The sequence below is a fragment of the Convolutriloba macropyga genome, chromosome 1 (genome assembly GCF_964194025.1).
Source record: "Convolutriloba macropyga chromosome 1, txConMacr16.3, whole genome shotgun sequence".
Lineage (NCBI taxonomy): Eukaryota > Metazoa > Xenacoelomorpha > Acoela > Convolutidae > Convolutriloba > Convolutriloba macropyga.
The window spans coordinates 9043184-9064974 of record NC_134468.1 but is presented as its reverse complement, the minus strand read 5'-3'; the positions used below and the strand labels follow the sequence as shown (position 1 = coordinate 9064974).

Below are 21791 nucleotides of genomic sequence, written 5' to 3'. Positions count from 1 at the left end.
GAGGAGCAAAAAAAAGGAACACGGTGTGTCCCAAAACAAGGCACAACATAACAAAAAAGCGCTGGCGGAAAACACATTGCCTCCGAAGGCATCATTAGTACCCTCCTTCCTCAAAGAAAACAACGCAGCGCACGCCAAAAAACGGAAAAAAAGCACGACACGGAGAAAACAACAAAAAAGCGCACGCCAAAGGGAGGGGTGAAACCGTCAAAACACCCAAAAGCAAATCCTTAAGCTCAAGTGGCCAAACAGGAACCAACACCTTGAATCTTAATTGTGCATAAGCACAAACTGGGCAAAGCAAATGCCCAGTAAACAAAAAAGAAAGCAAACAGCGCAAAATAAGGGACACTATATGTGCCCCATCGAACCCACCAAAAAAAGGAAAAGCACACCAGAAAAAAACGAAAAACGAGAGGAGCAAAAAAAAGAAGGAACACGGTGTGTCCCAAAAACAGGCCACGATGTGCCCAAAAAGCTCAGGCGGAAAACTGATATTGCCTCCGAAGGCATCATTAGTACCCTCTATCCTCAAAGAAAACAGAACGCAGCGCACGCCAAAAAACGGAAAAAAAGCACGACACGGAGAAAACAACAAAAAAGCGCACGCCAAAGGGAGGGGTGAAACCGTCAAAACACCCAAAAGCAAATCCTTAGGCTCAAGTGGCCAAACAGGAACCAACACCTTGAATCTTAATTGTGCATAAGCACAAACTGGGCAAAGCAAATTACCAGTAAACAAAAAAGAAAGCAAGCAGCGCAAAGTAAGGGACACTATATGTGCCCCATCGAACCCACCAAAAAAAAGGAAAAGCACACCAGAAAAAAACGAAAAACGAGAGGAGCAAAAAAAGAAGAAGGAACACGGTGTGTCCCAAAAACAGGGCACGATGTGCCCAAAAAGCACAGGCAGAAAACTCACATTGCCTCCGAAGGCATCATTAGTACCCTCTATCCTCAAAGAAAAAAGAACGCAGCGCACGCCAAAAAACGGAAAAAGGCACGACACGGAGAAAACAACAAAAAAGCGCACGCTAAAGGGAGGGGTGAAACCGTCAAAACACCCAAAAGCAAATCCTTAGGCTCAAGTGGCCAAACAGGAACCAACACCTTGAATCTTAATTGTGCATAAGCAAAATCCTGGACGCTATGTTCCCCCTTGAAATCCACCCCAGAAAAAAACAAAGCGCACCAAAAAAGAAAAGCAAAAAAGGAAAAAAAAGGACACGGTGTGTCCAAAACAGGGCACGACGTGCCCGAAAAGCGTCGGCGGACAACTTGCCTGTCGCTCGTTATCACCAACTGTCAACTCCTTTAGTTTCCATCTTCACATTCCGAATTGAAGTCCAGACCAGATTGAAGGAAAAGTCGTTTCGGAGTTCAGGAAAATTTTTTCGATTTTCATATAACTTTCGGCTGGCCCTTACAGCGCAGCTTTTTGAAGATAAGTGCTTAATACTGTCAACCATGTTTCATTTTTCAAACAAATCTGCCACTATTAAAGATAATTTTTTCTTTTCTCGTTTTATTTTATGGTTTTGCAGTTTTTAATTCTTGTTTTTTGCAACAATTTTTAGCATAACTATGAGGCAGGAACATTAACATCGAACAATCTCGAATAGAAGCCAATAAACAAGTAATCAAAAAACAAATTATCATAAATTATTAAGCATGAATTATCAACCTGAACGGTAAATTGAACAAAATAACGTCAAACTTTTATTAACTCCCGAATAAATACAAAGAAACAAGTAATCAAAAACAAATATGAACACGGCTATTCTATAACAGCTAATTTTGTTTTCGCCTTTTTCTTTTTTAAAGGTTTTTCAATTTTTTTTTGAATTTTTTTTGTAAATACTAATAGAATAACCATGATGCAGTAATATTAACATCGAATAATCTCGAATAGATACCAACAAACAAATAGTTGACAGAACAGAAATTTGAACAACATAACGTCAAACTCTCAACTATTTTCCGATTAAATACCAAGAAACAATTAACCAAAAACAAATATTAACAACAATAATCTATAACTATTTTTTTGATTTTGCAATGATTTTGCTTGTTTTTTTTATTTTTTATTTGGTTTTTTGAAATTATTAATAGAATAAACATGCTACAGAAACATTAACATTGAACAATCTCGAATAGATAAGAGAAAACAAGTTATCAGTAAAGCATTTGGTAAATATGTATTGTTTTTATTAATATAAATACCAATAGATGAAGTTTGAGATAAAGTTAATGGTAAGATTACTCATATCTACTTCGGATAATACGCAGGAACAGAGACAGAACCCGCTTTTTGCCATGATAATTAAGATGCGCTAAGTCTCGGGGAAATCCTGGGCGAATGAAATGACTGGAGTGAATTTTTCTAGGACCTACATAATCCACTCCCAAGATAAGCATCAGGAAATAATTAGTTTCCTTTACTAAGTTATAGTTTACATCAGGTCGCGAGAGGAGGCCAATAACTTTCACTCTAACGTTTTTACTTTTTAATCTAAGAGCAAAGCCAGCTATCCGAGCTGCAGTTTTAATGGGAGATTCGGGTTTGATCCAGGCTTTCGTTGGATGCTGACTGACATCATTATTCCCTAACATTATCAGGCAGTGTGAAAATTTGCTACAGTAAAGGAGATCGTTGGCATCTAGATGTTTTGCCCGCATTCCAGGCTTGCAAAATGTTTTCACATTGAAACTGCGGAGCATGATGTCCTCTTCAATTTGTTCCCCTAAGCGGACGAGGTTGCTGTCACCCACAATGACGAAGGAATTTCTAAAACAGATGATGAAAATTAATAAAAAATTTAAAGCCCAAGAACTAGCTGGCCCTTTCAGCGCAGCTAAGGAAAAAAACGAAAAAACAAAAAAAAACAAAAAACAAAAAACGGCAAAAAAAAGGATTTAATTATGTTCAAAACCTTCCCTCATAACACTCACTAACAGAGTGCTTCCCTGCACTAAGACAACAGTTTTACTGATAATATTGTCAGTTGAAATGATTTCGAGTTCTTCCAGTCCAAAAAGTTCATAGAAAAAATCATATGTAATTTCATTTTCAAGAAGATCAAGTTTTTGCACATTTTTGGCGGCCTTACCTACAGCATAAGTGCTTTCACTAGAGGAAAAATATGTTTCCACTCGGAAAAAACGTTTATCGCCCAGCTGAAACAGACAGTCGCCGAGATTACTGCCAATTCTAGTGTAAGACATGGAAGCAAAACATTGACCAAACGGACTTATAAAGCGAGAAAAGAAGAAATCAACTCCACTCTCTTTACAAAAATCTCTTACTACATCATCGACAACTGTTAGTCCTTTCAGATAGTTCACATGAGTTGACTCCTGGGCATTCGCGAAAGATGCTTGATGTTTTATGAATTGATGCACAATTGATTCAGGTCTTTTTATGGTACCTTGCACTGCACTAAGTAAACCATGATTAGCCGACTCAAAGCAAAACGCAGTAAAAAGCCACAGGGGTCCGATGCGTCTGACCTGTTCGCAAATATGCCTCATTGTATGAAAATTGAACGATTGCGAATCAATGCCATAGAGATCAACAAAACTTTCGAAGAAAAGATCTATCAAATTTTCAGCTTCCATGATATTAGCATCTAAGACTTTTTTATCACTTAACAGCCTAATAGCCACCGACAGCGTGCAAAAACTTTTATAGAGCAATTTTGAAATTTTCAAGTTTCTAAATATGAGAGGTCCGACGTGGAAAAAAAATATTTTGAAGTCAAATGCCTTCCAGAAAGTTATTTCGGTTAACGATTTTACTCTGTGTTTTACATCAAAAGGAATTTTGATTAGCTTTATCTGCGCCTCGGCGGTTTCAAACAAAACACCTTTAGCTTGAGAAACAATTAATTTTGAGAGCACTTTTCCGGTACCTAAAAAAATCTGATGCATTGGATCAATAGGGCAATCCCATGGTAAGGTCATAACTTTATGCAATGGTGTCAGCGATTTCACACCAGACGCTACGGTTTTAGAAACTTCTGCAATGTAGCCACAAGCTTGAAAATCCTTCGCTTCACGCAACTTGAAACATTTTCTAACAGGGAAAAGCATTCTCCGATTTTTTGAAAAACCCTTTATATAACAGTGCGGGCAGGAAGAGTATCCATTAAATTGAACCATGCACAGTATACATGCAGTTGCAGGCATGTCAGCAACAAAAGAACGGACACGAAATCTCAGCGTTCCTAGATTTTCAACATTTAATTTTGATTCAGTTAGAGACTCTATTTCAAAAACCATTAGCGGCAAAAGTTTTGCAAAATCCGGCTTTGATTTTCCATGCCAGAGTCCTAAAAGGGCCAGATTAGAAAAAGCACCTCTCAATTTAGGTGGTAGATTAAAAACTTGAACCCAAATTGGCCACACAGAGAACTTAGATGACTTGAAAACAGGCGCACCGTCGATATTTAGAACTAACTGAACTTCCTGTCGAAAAAAACAATCCCAATTTGTTTCCCATGAGCAATCACTGCTCCAGGAAGCCGACACAAACTTTGCATTTTTCAAAAGGATTTTTTCAATTTGAGTTTTAATGTCTACACAACAAAAGCTTGCATTTTCAAAATCTGTTTTACTGACGGTCGGCAGGTGAAAAATTGATAGTTTTTCAAATAGATTATTGGGAACAGGTAAAACTTTTGCAACTAGTTTTAAAAAATCAGAACGCGCAACTTTTGAAAGTTTATGCTGGTCAGAAATGCAATCAAATTCACGCATGAAAGACTCTGTTGAGAAATGCGATCCAGCAAACAGCGTTGTTTCGTTGTCCTGAAATAGAGAATTCCTAATAATATCATCATTGCGTTCGAACCGATTATCCGCGTCATCCTCGAAAACATCGAGCCTTAGAGGAGTAGAATCAACAACTTCGTTTTCCTCGGAGCCTAAATTTTCAGTGCTCGCCTCAAAATCTGCATCAAACCTATCTAAACTGTGCATAACGTTTTCCCGCTGCGGGCTACGATTTGATTCGATATCGCCAAAAACCGATTCGTAGGAGAGAAGCAGGTCTGTATCATCTTCATCATTGTCAGCAGGCGTTCCGTAGAGAGCACGACGCGGCGGCAACTTTTCGAGAAAAATTTTTCTTACCGGAGTCCGAGACGACAAGAAAGCTTCTCCGTTACCTTGCGGAGTAGAAAAATTGCTTAAATTATGCTCCTGCTTCCTTCGCTTTTTTAATGGCTCTGGGTCAGCAGGGCAGGGGTCACCGTGCCGGGTTTTATATGGGCATAAGCAGTCAACATTGAAATTTCCGAAGAAATGCCTGTAATAAAACACTGTTAGTTCCTCTCCTACTTTAATATTTCTTAACGCCACACAATATACCAGTCGTCCTTTTTGCCTATATTCAATGTTTGACTTACAAGATGCGTTCACAAACGATATTGGTCCTAACATTACCCATTGCACATTTTTTAACTCGCTATAGAGAATTGACACATCGTTAAAACCGGGAACAATTTCATTATCAGTTATTTCAGCAAGAAAACCAATTATGCCGTTAATAGTTTCACCCTTCTCTACATTTTGCTTCGCAAACAATCCAATTTGTTGAAAATTGCCTGATGGTAAATAACTTACAGTTTTGTAGTCCACCGATAGCTTACTCTTACCATATTCTCCATCAAGAAAACCATGCAAAAAAACCTCATCATCGCTTCTTTCGTCTCTCTCCTCAGAAACCACTATTTTGTGAGAAGAGAAATTGGTCCCATCTACCCACTTTTTTGTCAATTCAGAGTCAATTTTGGCTAGCTGTTTCCAATTCACACCCGACTGAACAAAACTTTTTGCTGCAGATGAATAGAATTTCGCGTTGCTCTGAGTCATTCTTTTCTGGAAAAATGTTTAAAAATCAGAACGCCTTTCGACAAATTCGGAGTAAGTTTTCAACTGAAATTGATCTGAAGCCTGTCTTATCTCAACAATTTTCTAGAGCAAAACTACAATGAATTATTGTGCACAAAAACAAAGGCTCACATAATTTGCGTCTTCATAAGTATTTAAATGTAACGGAAACAATGTTTCACAGATGCAGAAGTTCACGTAAAACTAGTTACAATATCAAAAACTTTTCAAAAACTGCCAGCGTCCTTTTCAGAGCGCTGACAAAAACGCAATTGCATGAAATCAACTATACACAAAACATGAACACCAGTAGAATAATTATGTTTCTAGTTATTGTCAGATACACCAGAACTCAATGAAGCACGTTCTCTGACTCCCAATGCATTTGCCGCATCCTTAACCCGACGGAGAGCATACAAGTTGTCACCGCAGAACATTTTGACAGCATCTAAACAACTAATAGTTGATTATACGAATAAACTACTAACACATTGAAACAATCTCAAGATTTCAAACTACAACTAAGCGCAGTCACTGTTCTGTACAGCGTTTTTCAAGAAAAACTTCTCTCTATAATAGTGCTCGAGATATGCTTAAGTTGACTAAAGTTTAGATCATAAAAAACATCCACTCAGAGAGCTTAAAAAAGTTACCCCGAAAAAATTTTTCGTCCTCAATAGAGGCATTAACTCTCCCTTTTATAGTCATCCGCTGCGCAAACCAGCAAGTTTTCATGCGCTCTTCCTTCGAAAGAATGCACCGGCTTAGGTAACGACCAAAACCAGCATAGTCATCTCGTGCACCGTCATACGCCAGGAGGTCCTTTCCTTTATAGAAAAGATGTTTGTTAGCTTCTTTACGACGCTTCTCAGCCTCCTTGGTATTCTGAACAAAAAATATTTCTCTCAGTCAACTAAAAACGCTTTCCCGTAAAACTGCTAACAGACATTACACTCAAAAGTCCAGCGGAGAGCGTGATGCCATATTGTAAATAAACATTGACGCATTTAAAAACCAGAAAGATAGGAATTAATCCGCTCAACTACTATAACAAAACCTCGAAACAGAGTATTCAGCTAACTAACGATTTGCCTGAGCATCTTCGAAACCGCTAGCATTTGGTTGCGCGCCTCAACTTCCAATTTGTTGCTACGCCTCAGTGCTTCCTCAACATTTTTCAAGGCGTTAATGCAAACTCCTTTCTCGTCCAACTTCAGTTTCTTAGCTTTTAAGACATGCTGAAACCACAACCAAGACAAAGTCATATGACGTAGTCCTACTTCAACTCTCATAGTAACCATTAAAATCTCATTTAGAAAACTTTCTGAGCAAATAATTTCGAAAATATTCCCAAAAACCATTTGATCCTAGCTGAGATCATAGAATATCCTTTAAACAAACGATGAACTTTACCTCATTGTTCGCTGAGTTAGCATCTCTACTTCCTTGATCTTCTGACAAAACAACAGGTTTCATAGAGAATTTGGCAGAACTACATTGATTATCATCTATCTTCTCCATTTCTCAACGAAATTAAGCGCAACGCAAATCTGAAGGCAATTTTTTTTTTGAAGACCATCAGTTAAGATCCAAAGTTTTTACTTGGGCATTTCGCATTCTATCAAAAATTCAAAAAAAAATTGAATTAGGTTCCAGAAATAAGGCATCAATTTGCTTATAAACAAAACAGAACTTAAATCTAACGGCAGAACGAATAAGAATAAAACAAGAGAAACGTCTACAATAATAGCAAAAAGTCTGAATTTTTCCGGATATTACAAATTTTTCAACTGCAAAAAATTACTGCAGAAAACGCAGCTATTATCTACTATATTGACAAAATGATAATCTTAGCTTCGTCCAGTTTCAGGATTCAAACAAGCACTAAAGAGTTAACTAACATTAACAAACATTAACAAATAGTTGAATAAAATCTCGCAAACAAAGTTACAGCATCTTTTTTTCAGCATCTACCTGCAATCAGCTACGGTGTCAAAATACTAACCCTACCTACGCCGAATTCTTATTAACGGATCATATTAACAGATCGAATATAAACGGAGTCAATCGAACTCTCAAAAGAGCTTAGGAACATTTAATCGGTGAACGAAATAAAAATCTTACAAACTTAAGTTACATGTTTATCTTATCATTGTTACGTCCCTTGCAGAGCGTAACCTAATTCACAGATGCACATTCATTAGAAGGGGGATGATTCTCTTTTTGGAGCGATCTTCGACGTTTGCTGTCTATGTCCAATCCTTGTTGATTCACATATCTCAGAATTGAACGATAACTTTCTTCCGAGAAGTCGCTCTTCATTATTATTCCCATCACCTCACGGAATACGTCGCTTCTTTCTTTATCAGCTTTCGATGCTTTGTAAGCTGCTTTTTTGGCTCGATGCAGTATCTGGCTCTCTCATCTTCTGTCCACATTGTATTAGCGATATTTAAAGCTTTTTCTCTGTAAGTCGTACCACCTAGAGCAAGTAGATTTACTCCGCTGAAGACGTATTTTTCAACCTCTCCCTCGTCTATTTCCTCATCCGGTTCAGCTGTGTTCAGGTTCGGCTGCGAATTTTGATGAAGTCTATTAATCTCGTCCATCGCTTTCTTTGCGAAGCTCATATACTGTGCAAGAACTTCATTGCTCGCGTCTAGTCTAGCAGCAATGCGCTCCATCAAGTGATGAAACTTCTCCCAATTGTACTCCTTAGAAAACACAGACAAAAGCTTAAAAGAGCGCTAAAAAGGCTTTTACAATCCCGCCAGGTTTATTTTGGCTACCCCCTCTTCAATTCTTAGGTAATTAATTTGCGTTATCAAAATCAAAATTTAACAGTACTATACTTAAAAGTGGAGACTATACTACTAATGCTTACCTCTTGAGCACTAGGTCTTTGAGACTCTGGTGTTTTTCTAGCTGAGGAAGGCCCAGCATCCTTTTTGGCCTTTGTGTATTCCAAAAATTCGTTGTAAAATTCGCAATCAATGTTAGTTTCGTCTGGAATTTCATCGTCATCAAAAATTGCCACATCTTTTTGCAGCCTTGGTACTTTTCTACCCCTTGTTTCCGGGCTTGCCGGGACAAAATCGTCGTCCTCGTCTTGAGATTCAGGCAAAATTGGTTTATCCTTGTTCAAAACTTCGTCAAAAATTTTTTGCGCCTCAATTTGACTGACGTCATGACCGCTTTCCCTCAATACGCAGATTTTGCTAATAGCTCTCGTAACATGCTTCTCACTCCCTTGAAGCACGAACTCGCCTTGTGCTTCAATATTGTACTTTGGCCCGCACTTGAGAGTAACAAAGTCTCCTTCAGACAGAGATAACTTGTCGGATAAGGTCCAATCATCAGGCCACCTCTTTTTGCCAGCAACCAAAACTTTTGAGTACTTTCCATCACACGCAAAATAAAACATACAGGCAAGATCCTTCGGTACATCTAAATCTTCGCGCTGAGGCTTGTTTGACTTTTCAATCATTCGCTGCGATCTTTTGGGTTCGGATACTCTTAGCGGCCTGAGAAAAATTGAAAATTAGCAAATGAAAAGATTTTAGAACATCTAAGCCGAATTTAATCAATGTTTACACGGGCGTTTCTCTCTACATGTCCCTTCCAGAGCATGCAGAGAACTTTGACTATGATTTCCAAACAAGATTACATTAAATATTCATACAAATATTTCTCCGATATATAGGTTCAATTCAACATTGAGTCAAAGTGATTGACTCAGAGTATCAACGACCCGTTACTCGGCTTCAGTCCTGCTACACAAACTGTTACTACTACTACTAGTACCACTGTTACAACTATGCCAGCAAAGCTAAAGGATCGAAACATAAAAATATGCCCGAAAATGGGTTATTACATCATTTCTACGTGGGAGTTGGTCTGATCAAGTCTCAATTCGGCCAAAACAGTATGACCATGGTTGGATATAGTCTGAGACCTCAACCTCAGCCATTCTAGACATACAATAACTGCTATTACTGTTCCAGTGGTGCTGGGGACCTAATAAACAAAAATAAGCCCAAATATGGGTACAACAGGGTATCAGCTAAAAATAGGTCTGTTCAAGGGTTAATTCAGTCTGACAATGACTGCTCATGGTTGGATATGGCCTGGCACCTCATCCGGGGCCATACCAGACCTACTACAACTGTTAGTACTGTCCCAGCAGTGCTGGGGGGGCTAAAATTCAAAAATATGCCCAAAAATGGGTGTCACGGGGTATCACCCAGAATGAGGTCTGTTCAAAAGTCAATTCAGTCTGATAATGACTTCTCATGGTTGGATATGGCCTGGCACCTCATCCTGGGCCATACCAGACCTACTACAACTGTTAGTACTGTCCCAGCAGTGCTGGGGGGGCTAAAATTCAAAAATATGCCCAAAAATGGGTGTTACGGGGTATCACCCAAAATGAGGTCTGCGCAAGGGTCAAATCGGTCTGATCATGGTTGATCATGGTTGATTATGGTCTGGCAACTCATCCTGGACCATACCAGACCTACTACAACTGTTACTACTGTCCCAGCAGCGCTGGGGGGGGCTATAATTCAAAAATATGCCCAAAAATGGGTGTTACGGGGTATCACCCAAAATGAGGTCTGCGCAAGGGTCAATTCGGTCTGATCATGGTTGATCATGGTTGATTATGGTCTGGCAACTCATCCTGGACCATACCAGACCTACTACAACTGTTACTACTGTCCCAGCAGCGCTGGGGGGCTATAATTCAAAAATATGCCCAAAAATGGGTGTTACGGGGTATCACCCAAAATGAGGTCTGCGCAAGGGTCAATTCGGTCTGATCATGGTTGATCATGGTTGATTATGGTCTGGCAACTCATCCTGGACCATACCAGACCTACTACAACTGTTACTACTGTCCCAGCGGTGCTGGGGGGGCTAAAATTCTGAAATATGCCCGAAAATGGGTACCACTGAGCATTAAATAGAAACCGGTCTGATCATACATCTGTTCGGTCTGAAATCACTTGGTTTTGGTCGGTGACCTCAATCTGGGTAGTACAGCATGTATAGCAACTACCCTGACATAGCTCAGGTGGTAAAAACACCCAAAAACTGTTATAAACCATACACATATATCAGAATACTGGGCAATACGGAAGATACTCACTGGGAGCTCATTATGCGAAGTCAAGTGCGAATTCTCCTTGTTCTGACTGGTACACTTCAATGATTCAACTTGGCAATCAACAACTATCTGAAAAATGAGCCACACATTGACTTTCAGTCACAGATATTGTGTATTTATGGTCCCATCATCGATAGCCCATCAGTACGACTATTACATCATTAATACCACATTATTACCACATATACACTGTCCAGACGTTACTGGCTGGCAGCCCCGCTGTCACTGTCACGACAGTACACCCACCTAACATGCTTCATATATCGGACCCCAGTTAATTTCGAAAATATCACTTTCATATTACTTCAATACAGGGTACCTTCACAACGCAACCACTTCCATTACACCTCCATGCAAGCGTATCGCGCTGCCTCTGCAGAGTGGAGGTTCTCAGTTCAGGTCAGATATATCACAGCTGAAGTGGCAAATGCGTCCAGAGACGTTGAGGGGATGGGCGGGATTAGTGAGCAAACCCCATTTTGAAGCCAGGCTAAAAGTTATATCATTGGAAAGCTCTCATCGAGGAGAATCTAACCAGCTAAGTGGCACCCTGTAATTTCGACAGGAACTGGGTTAAAAACGGGTTTAAAGATATATTCTGGGGTCCGAACCAGACGATGCAAATTTGACCAGGTGGGTGTTGTGAAAGTACCGACACGTTACAAAAAGTTCGGGAGGGCCGAAATTCGAAATTTTCAGGTTGGGTCAAAACAATGGCTAATAACTCCACAACCAATGGACGAAATTGAAAAATTTAAACTGTTTTGAACTCAGGAGATAATAAGCTTTCAAAATATATATAGTTTGTCAGACAATTTTTCAAAATTTTTTTGACGATTCTGGGGTCGGAGTGTCGAAATTCAGTGATTTTGATGACATGCCAGAAAATGGTTAAAAAAAGTATTTAAACGGAATTTGTTTTAAAAGTTATACATATGGTTGTAAAGTAGAGAAAAAATGCTAGAAAATGAGCTATAATACGAGTTATAACACTGGCTAACAAAAAAGTTATTAATACAAACAACTTTGAAAATCATACTTTTTTCCGAATTTTCGGCCATGTTAGGGCTAGCACAGAGCTAAATTTCTCCTTATTAACACATGTAACTATATCAACATATTATATTTTTGAAAAGTACATATAATGAGCTAAAAAATAAGCTATAGAACGTACTAAAACAAAACCGTAGCTAGCCGGTATTAGCAGAAGATTTCCAAAAAATGCTCAAAAATCTGCCCAATCTGTCATATTTTGCTAAATATTTGTTGTTCAATGAGCTTTATTTCTATAACTCTATAAACCAATCAACAGACCGTTTAATGACGGTTATTTTGCGCTATAATATGTTGGTTTTAACATATTATTCGAAACGTAAGAGGTCAAAGAATTTGTCATGATTTCCAAAATTAGGAACCAACCTTGTGATTTAGCTGGAGTTTTTGCATATAAAAAGGAACATTAAGGCAAATATATATATTGTGCTCAATTGTGGTGCTAATCACACACAAGCTCCAAGTAATTAAACTTCCTTAATGGACTTGTCTAATAAAACGAAAATAGGTACACAAAAAGTTGACTTGAAAGTACGGAAAGGTTTCTATGGATCGGATTATAATTTTCTATTATTCACACAGTTAAAATAGTTTTTTATTCTTTTCGTAGCATAAAGCGATCATATTTAAAGTTAAAAAGAATATTTAAGTAATGAGTTGATCAAGAAATTTAAAGAAAGGTCTTTGCAACGAACAAAACTTCAAAACGTTTTTTTGACGTTTTTTAATGTTTCTTTGTAAATCTCCAACACATGATCGCTAACAGCAACCATAATAATAGTAAAGTTTAGCTTTTTAGTCTTTAAACACAAGGGTGACTATGGTTAGTTCAGTTTTAAATGCAGAAAATAACCAATCCGTCAAACTTTTTGTTCTTTTTGAAGAAAAACTTTTTAAAAAAATAAAAACACAAAATTTATGCTTAAAAAAAGCATAATTATATCCACACTTTTAGTTTACATCAAAATTTAGTTTGCAAAAGACGAAATGCAGTGAAGAATATAGTAAAACAGAGCAAGAGTTAGTAGTTATTAGCAGAAGCTTCCAAAAAATGGATCAGAATAAGGCCAGGTCTGTAATAGTTTGTACAGAAAAGTGGTTTATTATCTTTCAGATCGAATACTCTATGTATCCTTCAACTGACACGTTTACAGTCGTGTATTTGAAGTAAACCACTAATTCAATTAATAGCAAGTTTTATGTCATTAATGATTTTACAGGCAACAGCAAAGCTTTGAAGGAGCTGACCTCAAGGCTTTGGAATTTTTGTGCACGAAATTGTAATTATCTTTTCTTGTAACGCATATAACATTACTATAGTGTCAATTTGTTCCTGATAGAACTCAATTAAGCTTGCTTGCTCCTATTTCAATGAGAAATTTTCTTGAAACAGCAAAAAAAGGAGAGATTGATATTTGAAATTCTATTTCCGTTGCAAAACGGCTTTTTCATGACTGTACGTCAGGTCAATGACTAATGATTTTTAATTCCGCTACCTTTTGCGCTTGCCTGCTGTCCTACTCGCAAAATGTTGTTGCCTCTTTGATGCTAAGATGCAGTATGTGAAACAAAATACAGTCGAAAATCGCAAAAAAGTATTTAAGAAAGATAATTATTATAATGCGAAAAAGAAACATTCAATTGATAAAAAATATCAGCAAAACCATATGCAAACTTCCGTCAGAGTTAATTCGTATGCTTTTATGTGCGGCAGTGTTTTTCAGACGCAGGTGATAGACCAATAAGTTTTGATTAACAAGAAAAAGGATCAGAAAACATATTGCTGTTGCCTTTTAAGATAAAAAAAATGTTTTTTAAAAGCATCTTCCATCACATGCATTTTAAAAAAAAAATTGGCACAAATAACACTTATTTCATGCTTTTTCGAATTCTATGAAAAGCAAGTTTTATGTGATTGTATATTTTACAGGCAACAGCAAAGCCTTGAAGGAGCTAACCTCAAGGCTTTGCAGAATTTGTGCACGAAAATGTAATTATCTTTTCTTGTAACGCAAATAACTTTACTATAGTTTCAATTTGTTCCTGATAGAACACAATTAAGCTTGCTTGTTCCTATTTCAATGAGAAAATTTCTTGAAACAGCAAAAAAAAAACAAAGATTGGTATTTGAAATTCTATTTCAGTTGCAAAACGCCTTTTTCATGACTGTACGTAAGGTCAGTGACTAATGATTTTGAGCTCCGCTACTTTTCGCGCTTGTCTGCCGTCCTTCTCTCAAAGTGTTGTTGCCTCTTTGATGCTAAGATGCAGTATGTGAAACAAAATACAGTCGAAAATCGCAAAAAAGTATTTAAGAAAGATAATTATTATAATGCGAAAAAGAAACATTCAATTGATAAAAAATATCAGCAAAACCATATGCAAACTTCCGTCAGAGTTAATTCTTATGCATTTTTGTGCGGCAGTGTTTTTCAGACGCAGGTGATAGACCAATAGGTTTTGATTAACAAGAAAAAGGATCAGAAAACATATTGCTGTTGCCTTTTCAAATAAAAAAAATGTTTTTTAAAAGCATCTTCCATCACATGCATTTTAAAAAAAAATTGGCACAAATAACACTTATTTCATGCTTTTTCGAATTCTATAAAAAGCAAGTTTTATGTGATTGTATATTTTACAGGCAACAGCAAAGCCTTGAAGGAGCTAACCTCAAGGCTTTGCAGAATTTGTGCACGAAAATGTAATTATCTTTTCTTGCAACGCAAATAACATTACTATAGTTTCAATTTGTTCCTGATAGAACACAATTAAGCTTGCTTGTTCCTATTTCAATGAGAAAATTTCTTGAAACAGCAAAAAAGGAGAGATTGGTATTTGAAATTCTATTTCAGTTGCAAAACGCCTTTTTCATGACTGTACGTAAGGTCAGTGACTAATGATTTTTAGTTCCGCTACTTTTTGCGCTTGTCTGCCGTCCTTCTCTCAAAGTGTTGTTGCCTCTTTGATGCTAAGATGCAGTATGTGAAACAAAATACAGTCGAAAATCGCAAAAAAGTATTTAAGAAAGATAATTATTATAATGCGAAAAAGAAACATTCAATTGATAAAAAATATCAGCAAAACCATATGCAAACTTCCGTCAGAGTTAATTCTTATGCATTTATGTGCGGCAGTGTTTTTCAGACGCAGGTGATAGACCAATAAGTTTTGATTAACAAGAAAAAGGATCAGAAAACATATTGCTGTTGCCTTTTCAAATAAAAAAAATGTTTTTTAAAAGCATCTTCCATCACATGCATTTTAAAAAAAAATTGGCACAAATAACACTTATTTCATGCTTTTTCGAATTCTATAAAAAGCAAGTTTTATGTGATTGTATATTTTACAGGCAACAGCAAAGCTCTGAAGGAGCTAACCTCAAGGCTTTGCAATTTTTGTGCACGAAAAAGTAATTATCTTTACTTGTAACGCATATGACATTACTATAGTTTCAATTTGTTCCTGATAGAACACAATTAAGCTTGCTTGTTCCTATTTCAATGAGAAAATTTCTTGAAACAGCAAAAAAGGAGAGATTGGTATTTGAAATTCTATTTCAGTTGCAAAACGCCTTTTTCATGACTGTACGTAAGGTCAGTGACTAATGATTTTTAGTTCCGCTACTTTTTGCGCTTGTCTGCCGTCCTTCTCTCAAAGTGTTGTTGCCTTTTTGATGCTTTGATGCAGTATGTGAAACAAATTATAATCGAAAATCGTTAAAAATTGTTTAAGAACGATAATTAATATAATGCGAAAAAGAAACATTCAATTGATAAAAAATATCAGCAAAAACCAGCGCCAAACTTCCGTCAGAGTTAGTGCTTATGCCTCTAAGGGTGGCAGTTTTGAGTCAGAGGCGGGCGATAGACCAATAGATTTTGATTAACAAGAAAAACGATCAGAAAACTACTGCTGTTGCTTTTTCAATTAAAAAAACTTTTTTTATAAAATCATCTTCCATCACATGCTTAGTTTTTAAAATTGACTCAAATAACACTTGTTTCATGCCTTTCCAAATTCCATAAAAAGCAAGTTTTGTGTCATTGTTGACTTTACAGGCAACAGCAAAGCTTTGAAGGAGCTAACCTCAAGGCTTTGCAATTTTTGTGCACGAAAAAGTAATTATCTTTTCTTGTAACGCATATGACATTACTATAGTTTCAATTTGTTCCTGATAGAACACAATTAAGCTTGCTTGTTCCTATTTCAATGAGAAAATTTCTTGAAACAGCAAAAAAGGAGAGATTGGTATTTGAAATTCTATTTCAGTTGCAAAACGCCTTTTTCATGACTGTACGTAAGGTCAGTGACTAATGATTTTTAGTTCCGCTACTTTTTGCGCTTGTCTGCCGTCCTTCTCTCAAAGTGTTGTTGCCTTTTTGATGCTTTGATGCAGTATGTGAAACAAATTATAATCGAAAATCGTTAAAAATTGTTTAAGAACGATAATTAATATAATGCGAAAAAGAAACATTCAATTGATAAAAAATATCAGCAAAAACCAGCGCCAAACTTCCGTCAGAGTTAGTGCTTATGCCTCTAAGGGTGGCAGTTTTGAGTCAGAGTCGGGCGATAGACCAATAAATTTTGATTAACAAGAAAAACGATCAGAAAACTACTGCTGTTGCTTTTTCAATTAAAAAAACTTTTTTTATAAAATCATCTTCCATCACATGCTTAGTTTTTAAAATTGACTCAAATAACACTTGTTTCATGCCTTTCCAAATTCCATAAAAAGCAAGTTTTGTGTCATTGTTGACTTTACAGGCAACAGCAAAGCTTTGAAGGAGCTAACCTCAAGGCTTTGCAATTTTTGTGCACGAAAAAGTAATTATCTTTTCTTGTAACGCATATGACATTACTATAGTTTCAATTTGTTCCTGATAGAACTCAATTAGGCTTGCTTGTTCCTATTTCAATGAGAAAATTTCTTGAAACAGCAAAAAAGACGAAGATTGGTATTTGAAATGCGATTACCGTAGCAAAACGGCTTTTCATGACTGTCCTTAACATCAGTGAGCAAAAATTTTGGTTTCCGTCACTTTTGGTGTATGTGTGCCGCCCTACTCCAATGGCTCTTTTGCCCTTATTAGATGCCAAATAACAGTATTTTCTCAGTACTTTAAACTTGTAAGAATCTTACAAGATAAACATTCGTCTTATAAGAATCTTACAAGATAAACATTCGTCTTACAAGATCTTACAAGATAAACATTCGTCTTACAAGATCTTACAAGATAAACATTTTTTGTAAGAATCTTGTAAGATCTTACAAGATAACCATCCAGTCTCGCCCAGGGGCGCTAATTTACGTGTCTTAGCATTTTTCGAAGGTTTGAGGGCGGTGCTACTTTAGTATGCTGACTAAATTTGTACTTATGGTACTGACTAAATTTGTTGCTTCTGTGACATTTAATAATTACCAGACTGGCTGTCGTCATTTGAGAGTATTTCGTCCAGTTGGAATTACTAAGTGGACGCTTAAATCAAAAAGAGAAGTTCTGTGTTTGAAAAACAAAGATAGCATCTAATTTTTGTCTACCATGCAACCAAAGATTTTCACTTAGTATTTCTGTGTTTGAGATTCAGTGTTGAAGTCTTGTTTCTTATCGTTTCGGAAAATTTATTTCATTTCGGAAAATTGTTTGAAACTTTTCTTCCGTTTATTTTCTAAATCTATTGTTTTCCTTTGTTACATCATGAAATGGGATGGTCGAAACAGTTGCTATGTCCCACATGTCCAACCCCAACTCTCTTTGTTTAAATTTGGTGGGAGGGTTTTGAAATTATTTTGTCTAGGGTGTGGTGTTCTTTGTTTCATTTCTTTACTACTGATAACCAGCGACCAATTGTCACTGAAAATAAATTTTTAGCTCTCCGTGATAGCTGCATAATTTATTGTCTGAATTGAAGTCAAAATGCTGGAAATAGTTGAAAACTAGGTTTTAAAATTATGGAATTGAATATATAGTTCATTTTTTTCAGTATCTTGAATAATGAAAAATAAGAATCTTTTTATAAAATCATGGCTGCGTTCAAGTTTTGATTAAAATGTGAATTTAGGAAAATCGAGTTCATCTATCGGACAGATAGACTTCCTTGACCTTCCTCTGGCTGACGAACACGGCGAGTGGGTGAAAGGGTTCCAGTGCGACTATAGTGACGCCGGACTGTTCGGATTCCTCATCAGTTGCCATGCTGACAACGCGGGAACCCTCGCTGACAAATTGATGACGTCACTGAAAACACTAGAAGAGTCTTTGAATGATGACCATGTAACAATTGCCCGAAGCAGTCATTTAAGAGGAGTGCTGACTGAGTTAGCGACTCCTTCTGCTCAAGTTGAACATATGGCAACTCAGATGATAATGGGAACTGCAATTGGTAATGATGAATACAACTCGATCCTGAATAGTGTGACGAAAGAAGACTTGAAAAAGGCTATCAAAGACTTCGTTACTGGTCCTAAGAGCATGGCTTCCCACGGGAACTGTTCTCACGTACCATATTTGGAACAAATTTAAATTTAGATAATGTTTTAACGCATACTTAACTGAATTGAAACCTGTTACTGACTGATTTTTTTTAATAGCCGCGAAGCGACAGGGAAGCTATTATTGGTGGTTTTTTACTGTTCAAAGAGAAGTTATGAGAATATTTTGTTTTGATGACTCGAAGAGGCGTTATGGTTTTCTTTTTTAATGACTCGTAGAGGAATATTGTTGCAGCGTCTTTATTGATCGATGGTTTTTTGGAGTATATATAAAACCGGATGTGAAAGTCATTGTTGCACTTGAAGACTAAATATTTAGGTCAAACGGTTGAAAGAAGTGAAGAGCAGAGAAAGGAGAGAGTGATTTTCTGATCGTATCGTATTTTTTAGAGAGATCGAGAAAACTAGGTGTAAAAATTTTTTCGCTCAGCGAGTTAAATTTTTTTGATCACGTGCGGCTTTCAAATTTTAAGTATGATGCAAATATTGCTAGTCCAAAATTAAAGGTAAAAATTTCTGCAGTGTTTGCTTTTGTTTGCAGTGAGCCCAAAGTTCTGCAGTGTTTGCTTTTTTTGTTAAATGGTACTCCAGTTTTTGTTAGTCACAGTTCATAGAAATCTTATACACGCTGGAAATTGTTTTCCGGCCTGCTTTTTGAGGGCGAGGTATTGCTAATGCAATAAATTGTAAGGAATGTTGCCATTTTTCAGTTTTTTTTTTTCACTTAGGGGCCAATAAGTTCATATTTATAACTTACGCGTGGTTTAATGGATCAATTTTATTGGCAAAATTTTGTTCTGGCAATATTAGCTTCAAGAACTGAGAACCCTTTTTCGGTTCTCAGCAAATTTTGCTTTTTTTTGCCAAGGTGCCAAGTTTTGTTATTTTTGCCTTCGTTTGTCTCTTTCCCAACTACTTACTTTTCCAACTAATATGCTCCGTGTTTGCATAGTTTTTCTTTGGATTTGGCAGGATAGAATTAGTATAAGAATTAGTATATAAAATTAGTATAGTTTAAGTACAAGAAAGTTATTAATGTTTTCAGTAAATTATGCAACTTTGTTTGCAAGTTTTCTGAATTCAATTGTTTTTCATATTTTCTGCGCTCATGTCCTCAATACATTTTTTGGGATGCTGCTTCAATCATTCTTACTTTTAATGATTACAGTTGTGGGTTTAAAGATTTTGATACCAAGGAGCTCAATTTTTTAAAAATTAAATCGGCCTTTTCGATTTGTTTTTGTTCTTTTTAATTGCTCTTGAACGAAGTTCAAATCAATTATTGTGGTGTGCCTTTTTTATGCAAAATTTTCGCTTAACGGTTTTGACTTTTCGAGTTACTTTAACGCCCTTGACTTTTTGCGTTTCGCGTGATCTAAAATTCTCTCTCAATCACAATTTCAAGCAGCTAAACTCAAATTCCCTCAATTTAATACTAAAAGTCAAATGAAAAGTGCGCCAAAATTGGTGCAATTTTTCACTTTTAATCTTAATGGTTGTATATGTTAACCTCTAATGTGGTTATTTGAAGCCCACTACTGAACTTCTTAGTTCCATTTAGACCCCCCCCCCCCCCCCCCGACGCTGAAATTGATTAGAGCTGAAGCAGGCTGAAATTGATTAGAGGTCCCACTAGTCCTTCGAGAGCAGTTCTTCCGACGCTTAGTCAGTTATGTTTTACCTTGTTCTGCTTGCCTGTGCTGTTTTATCCTGCAATCGGGTCTTTTCTTTCTTGCCTCTTTCTACCTTTTTTGTTTGAAAATTTTGTTTATCTAATTTTTGATCCCAAATGTATCTATAATTTAACTGCTATTTTTTCATCAATTTGTGAATTTGTTTGACTCGTAAAGTTGAATTGGTCTGCTGGCCAGGTTTAGAAGTTTTTAGATTTTTTGTTCAACTTCTTGGACTCTAGTTTTGGACTCATTTCGAGTCCGGTTATGTTTTTTGATTAAATTTACCCTTTCCTCATTTTGCGTAAGTCACAACTTTCACGTTTGACTTCGGACATGCCTCTTATTGAATAAACTGAATGGAAGTTAAAATTTATTCGACAAATTCCGGTCAATATAGAGAGATAAAAATATATAACATAGACCATGAAAGCCCGGGCACTAAGATTTAATGTTTATTGACTTGGTGCGCTAAGTTATCAAAATTCCTAAGTGTATTGCTGAATGGTATTAGTTTTAAGCTTATGTACCTCCAATATATACTATAACGGCAAAAGCAAATTAGCACCCTCTGTTTTCACGAAGTATAAATTCAATTTTTCAGGCATTTTTACGCCAAATTTATTCACAGTATGATAACAATTTTTTATCCATTTATCCCTACATCATTTATCCCTACACTAGTGTTATCGCGTGCCTATGAAATTCGGGTTCACGTCCTTCAATTGCCAAAAACCGCAATGTAAAGTTGATGAACTCCGTCCTAGTCTCACAGTAAAAAGAAAATTGTTACGAGATGTGATATAATTTCAGATCTGTTCAACTATGGCTAAGTTTGCACTTGCGTTAAACACTAGAGATAAACGATATGATTTGTGATCTTTGTAACAATTTTCTTTTTACTGTGAAACTGGGCAAGATTTTTGTCAACTTTATATTGGGGCATCTGGTCAGTTACCTTTACGTGTTATCTGAATTTCATAAGAAGGCAAGAGCACTAGCCAAGGTGATAAACTGTGTTAACAATTTCTCCGAAAATTGATTACAAGATCGAGTAGCGTTGCGTCAAAAAGTGTACTTTTACTTAGCAAAACTATGGGGTGCTAGCTTGCTTTTGACGTTGTGAATAGAAGCAGAATTCAACATATTTATGGAATCTAACGAACCTGAATTAAATTGAGATTTAACTTTTTTGACATTTAGAAAAAAAGGTAACCTTCAAATTCCGTTTAATTTTCTCTTAACTGTTTCAAGCCCAAAGGCGGCCAGTGCGCACAGCGGCAGCATTTTTGCACATTGTTCGTCAATCTGCCGACTATGTTTATGTTTGTTTGTCTGGTGTAATATAGTTGTTTGAAACCATTCATTAAAGTTGCTTTGATGACATTTTGTCTTGATTGCTATCAGGTTGAATTAGTCAAATTAAAAGGGCTAAATTTCAGTCAACTTTTGAGTTAACAAGAATAAGGTTTGATAGGCCAGTTTCGCATCAAGTTAATGGCCCCGTTTCTTC

General features: G+C 36.6%; 2 protein-coding genes across 2 annotated transcripts in view; one reads left to right on the top strand and one right to left on the bottom strand.

Annotated features, from left to right (window-relative positions):
- The window catches only part of LOC142345388 (cytochrome b-c1 complex subunit 2, mitochondrial-like), a 26608-nt gene extending 7921 nt beyond the window's left edge, over positions 1 to 18687 (top strand). The window contains exon 2 of the mRNA XM_075397424.1: positions 18176 to 18687. Within this exon, the coding sequence (XP_075253539.1) occupies positions 18176 to 18636 (461 nt within the window). The 3' untranslated portion in view covers positions 18637 to 18687. The remainder of the gene's footprint in view (positions 1 to 18175) is intronic.
- On the bottom strand, positions 6091 to 7433 carry LOC142345380 (uncharacterized). Its single transcript, XM_075397417.1, has 4 exons — positions 7306 to 7433; positions 6978 to 7130; positions 6546 to 6777; positions 6091 to 6340 (listed from the first exon to the last, which is right to left on the bottom strand). Exons 1-4 carry the CDS (start codon positions 7411 to 7413, stop codon positions 6219 to 6221), a joined length of 615 nt encoding a protein of 204 aa, XP_075253532.1. The 5' UTR covers positions 7414 to 7433; the 3' UTR covers positions 6091 to 6218.
- Positions 18688 to 21791: the final 3104 nt, after the last annotated feature.

Excerpts from the sequence above, each read along its gene's own strand:
- LOC142345380 (XM_075397417.1), bottom strand. The coding sequence starts at position 7,413 with ATGGAGAAGATAGATGATAATCAATGTAGTTCTGCCAAATTCTCTATG. Across the intron at positions 7,131-7,305 it reads CTAACTCAGCGAACAATGAG|CATGTCTTAAAAGCTAAGAA; the intron begins GTAAAGTTCATC and ends TTGTGGTTTCAG. Across the intron at positions 6,341-6,545 it reads GGACGAAAAATTTTTTCGGG|ATGCTGTCAAAATGTTCTGC; the intron begins GTAACTTTTTTA and ends TTAGTTGTTTAG.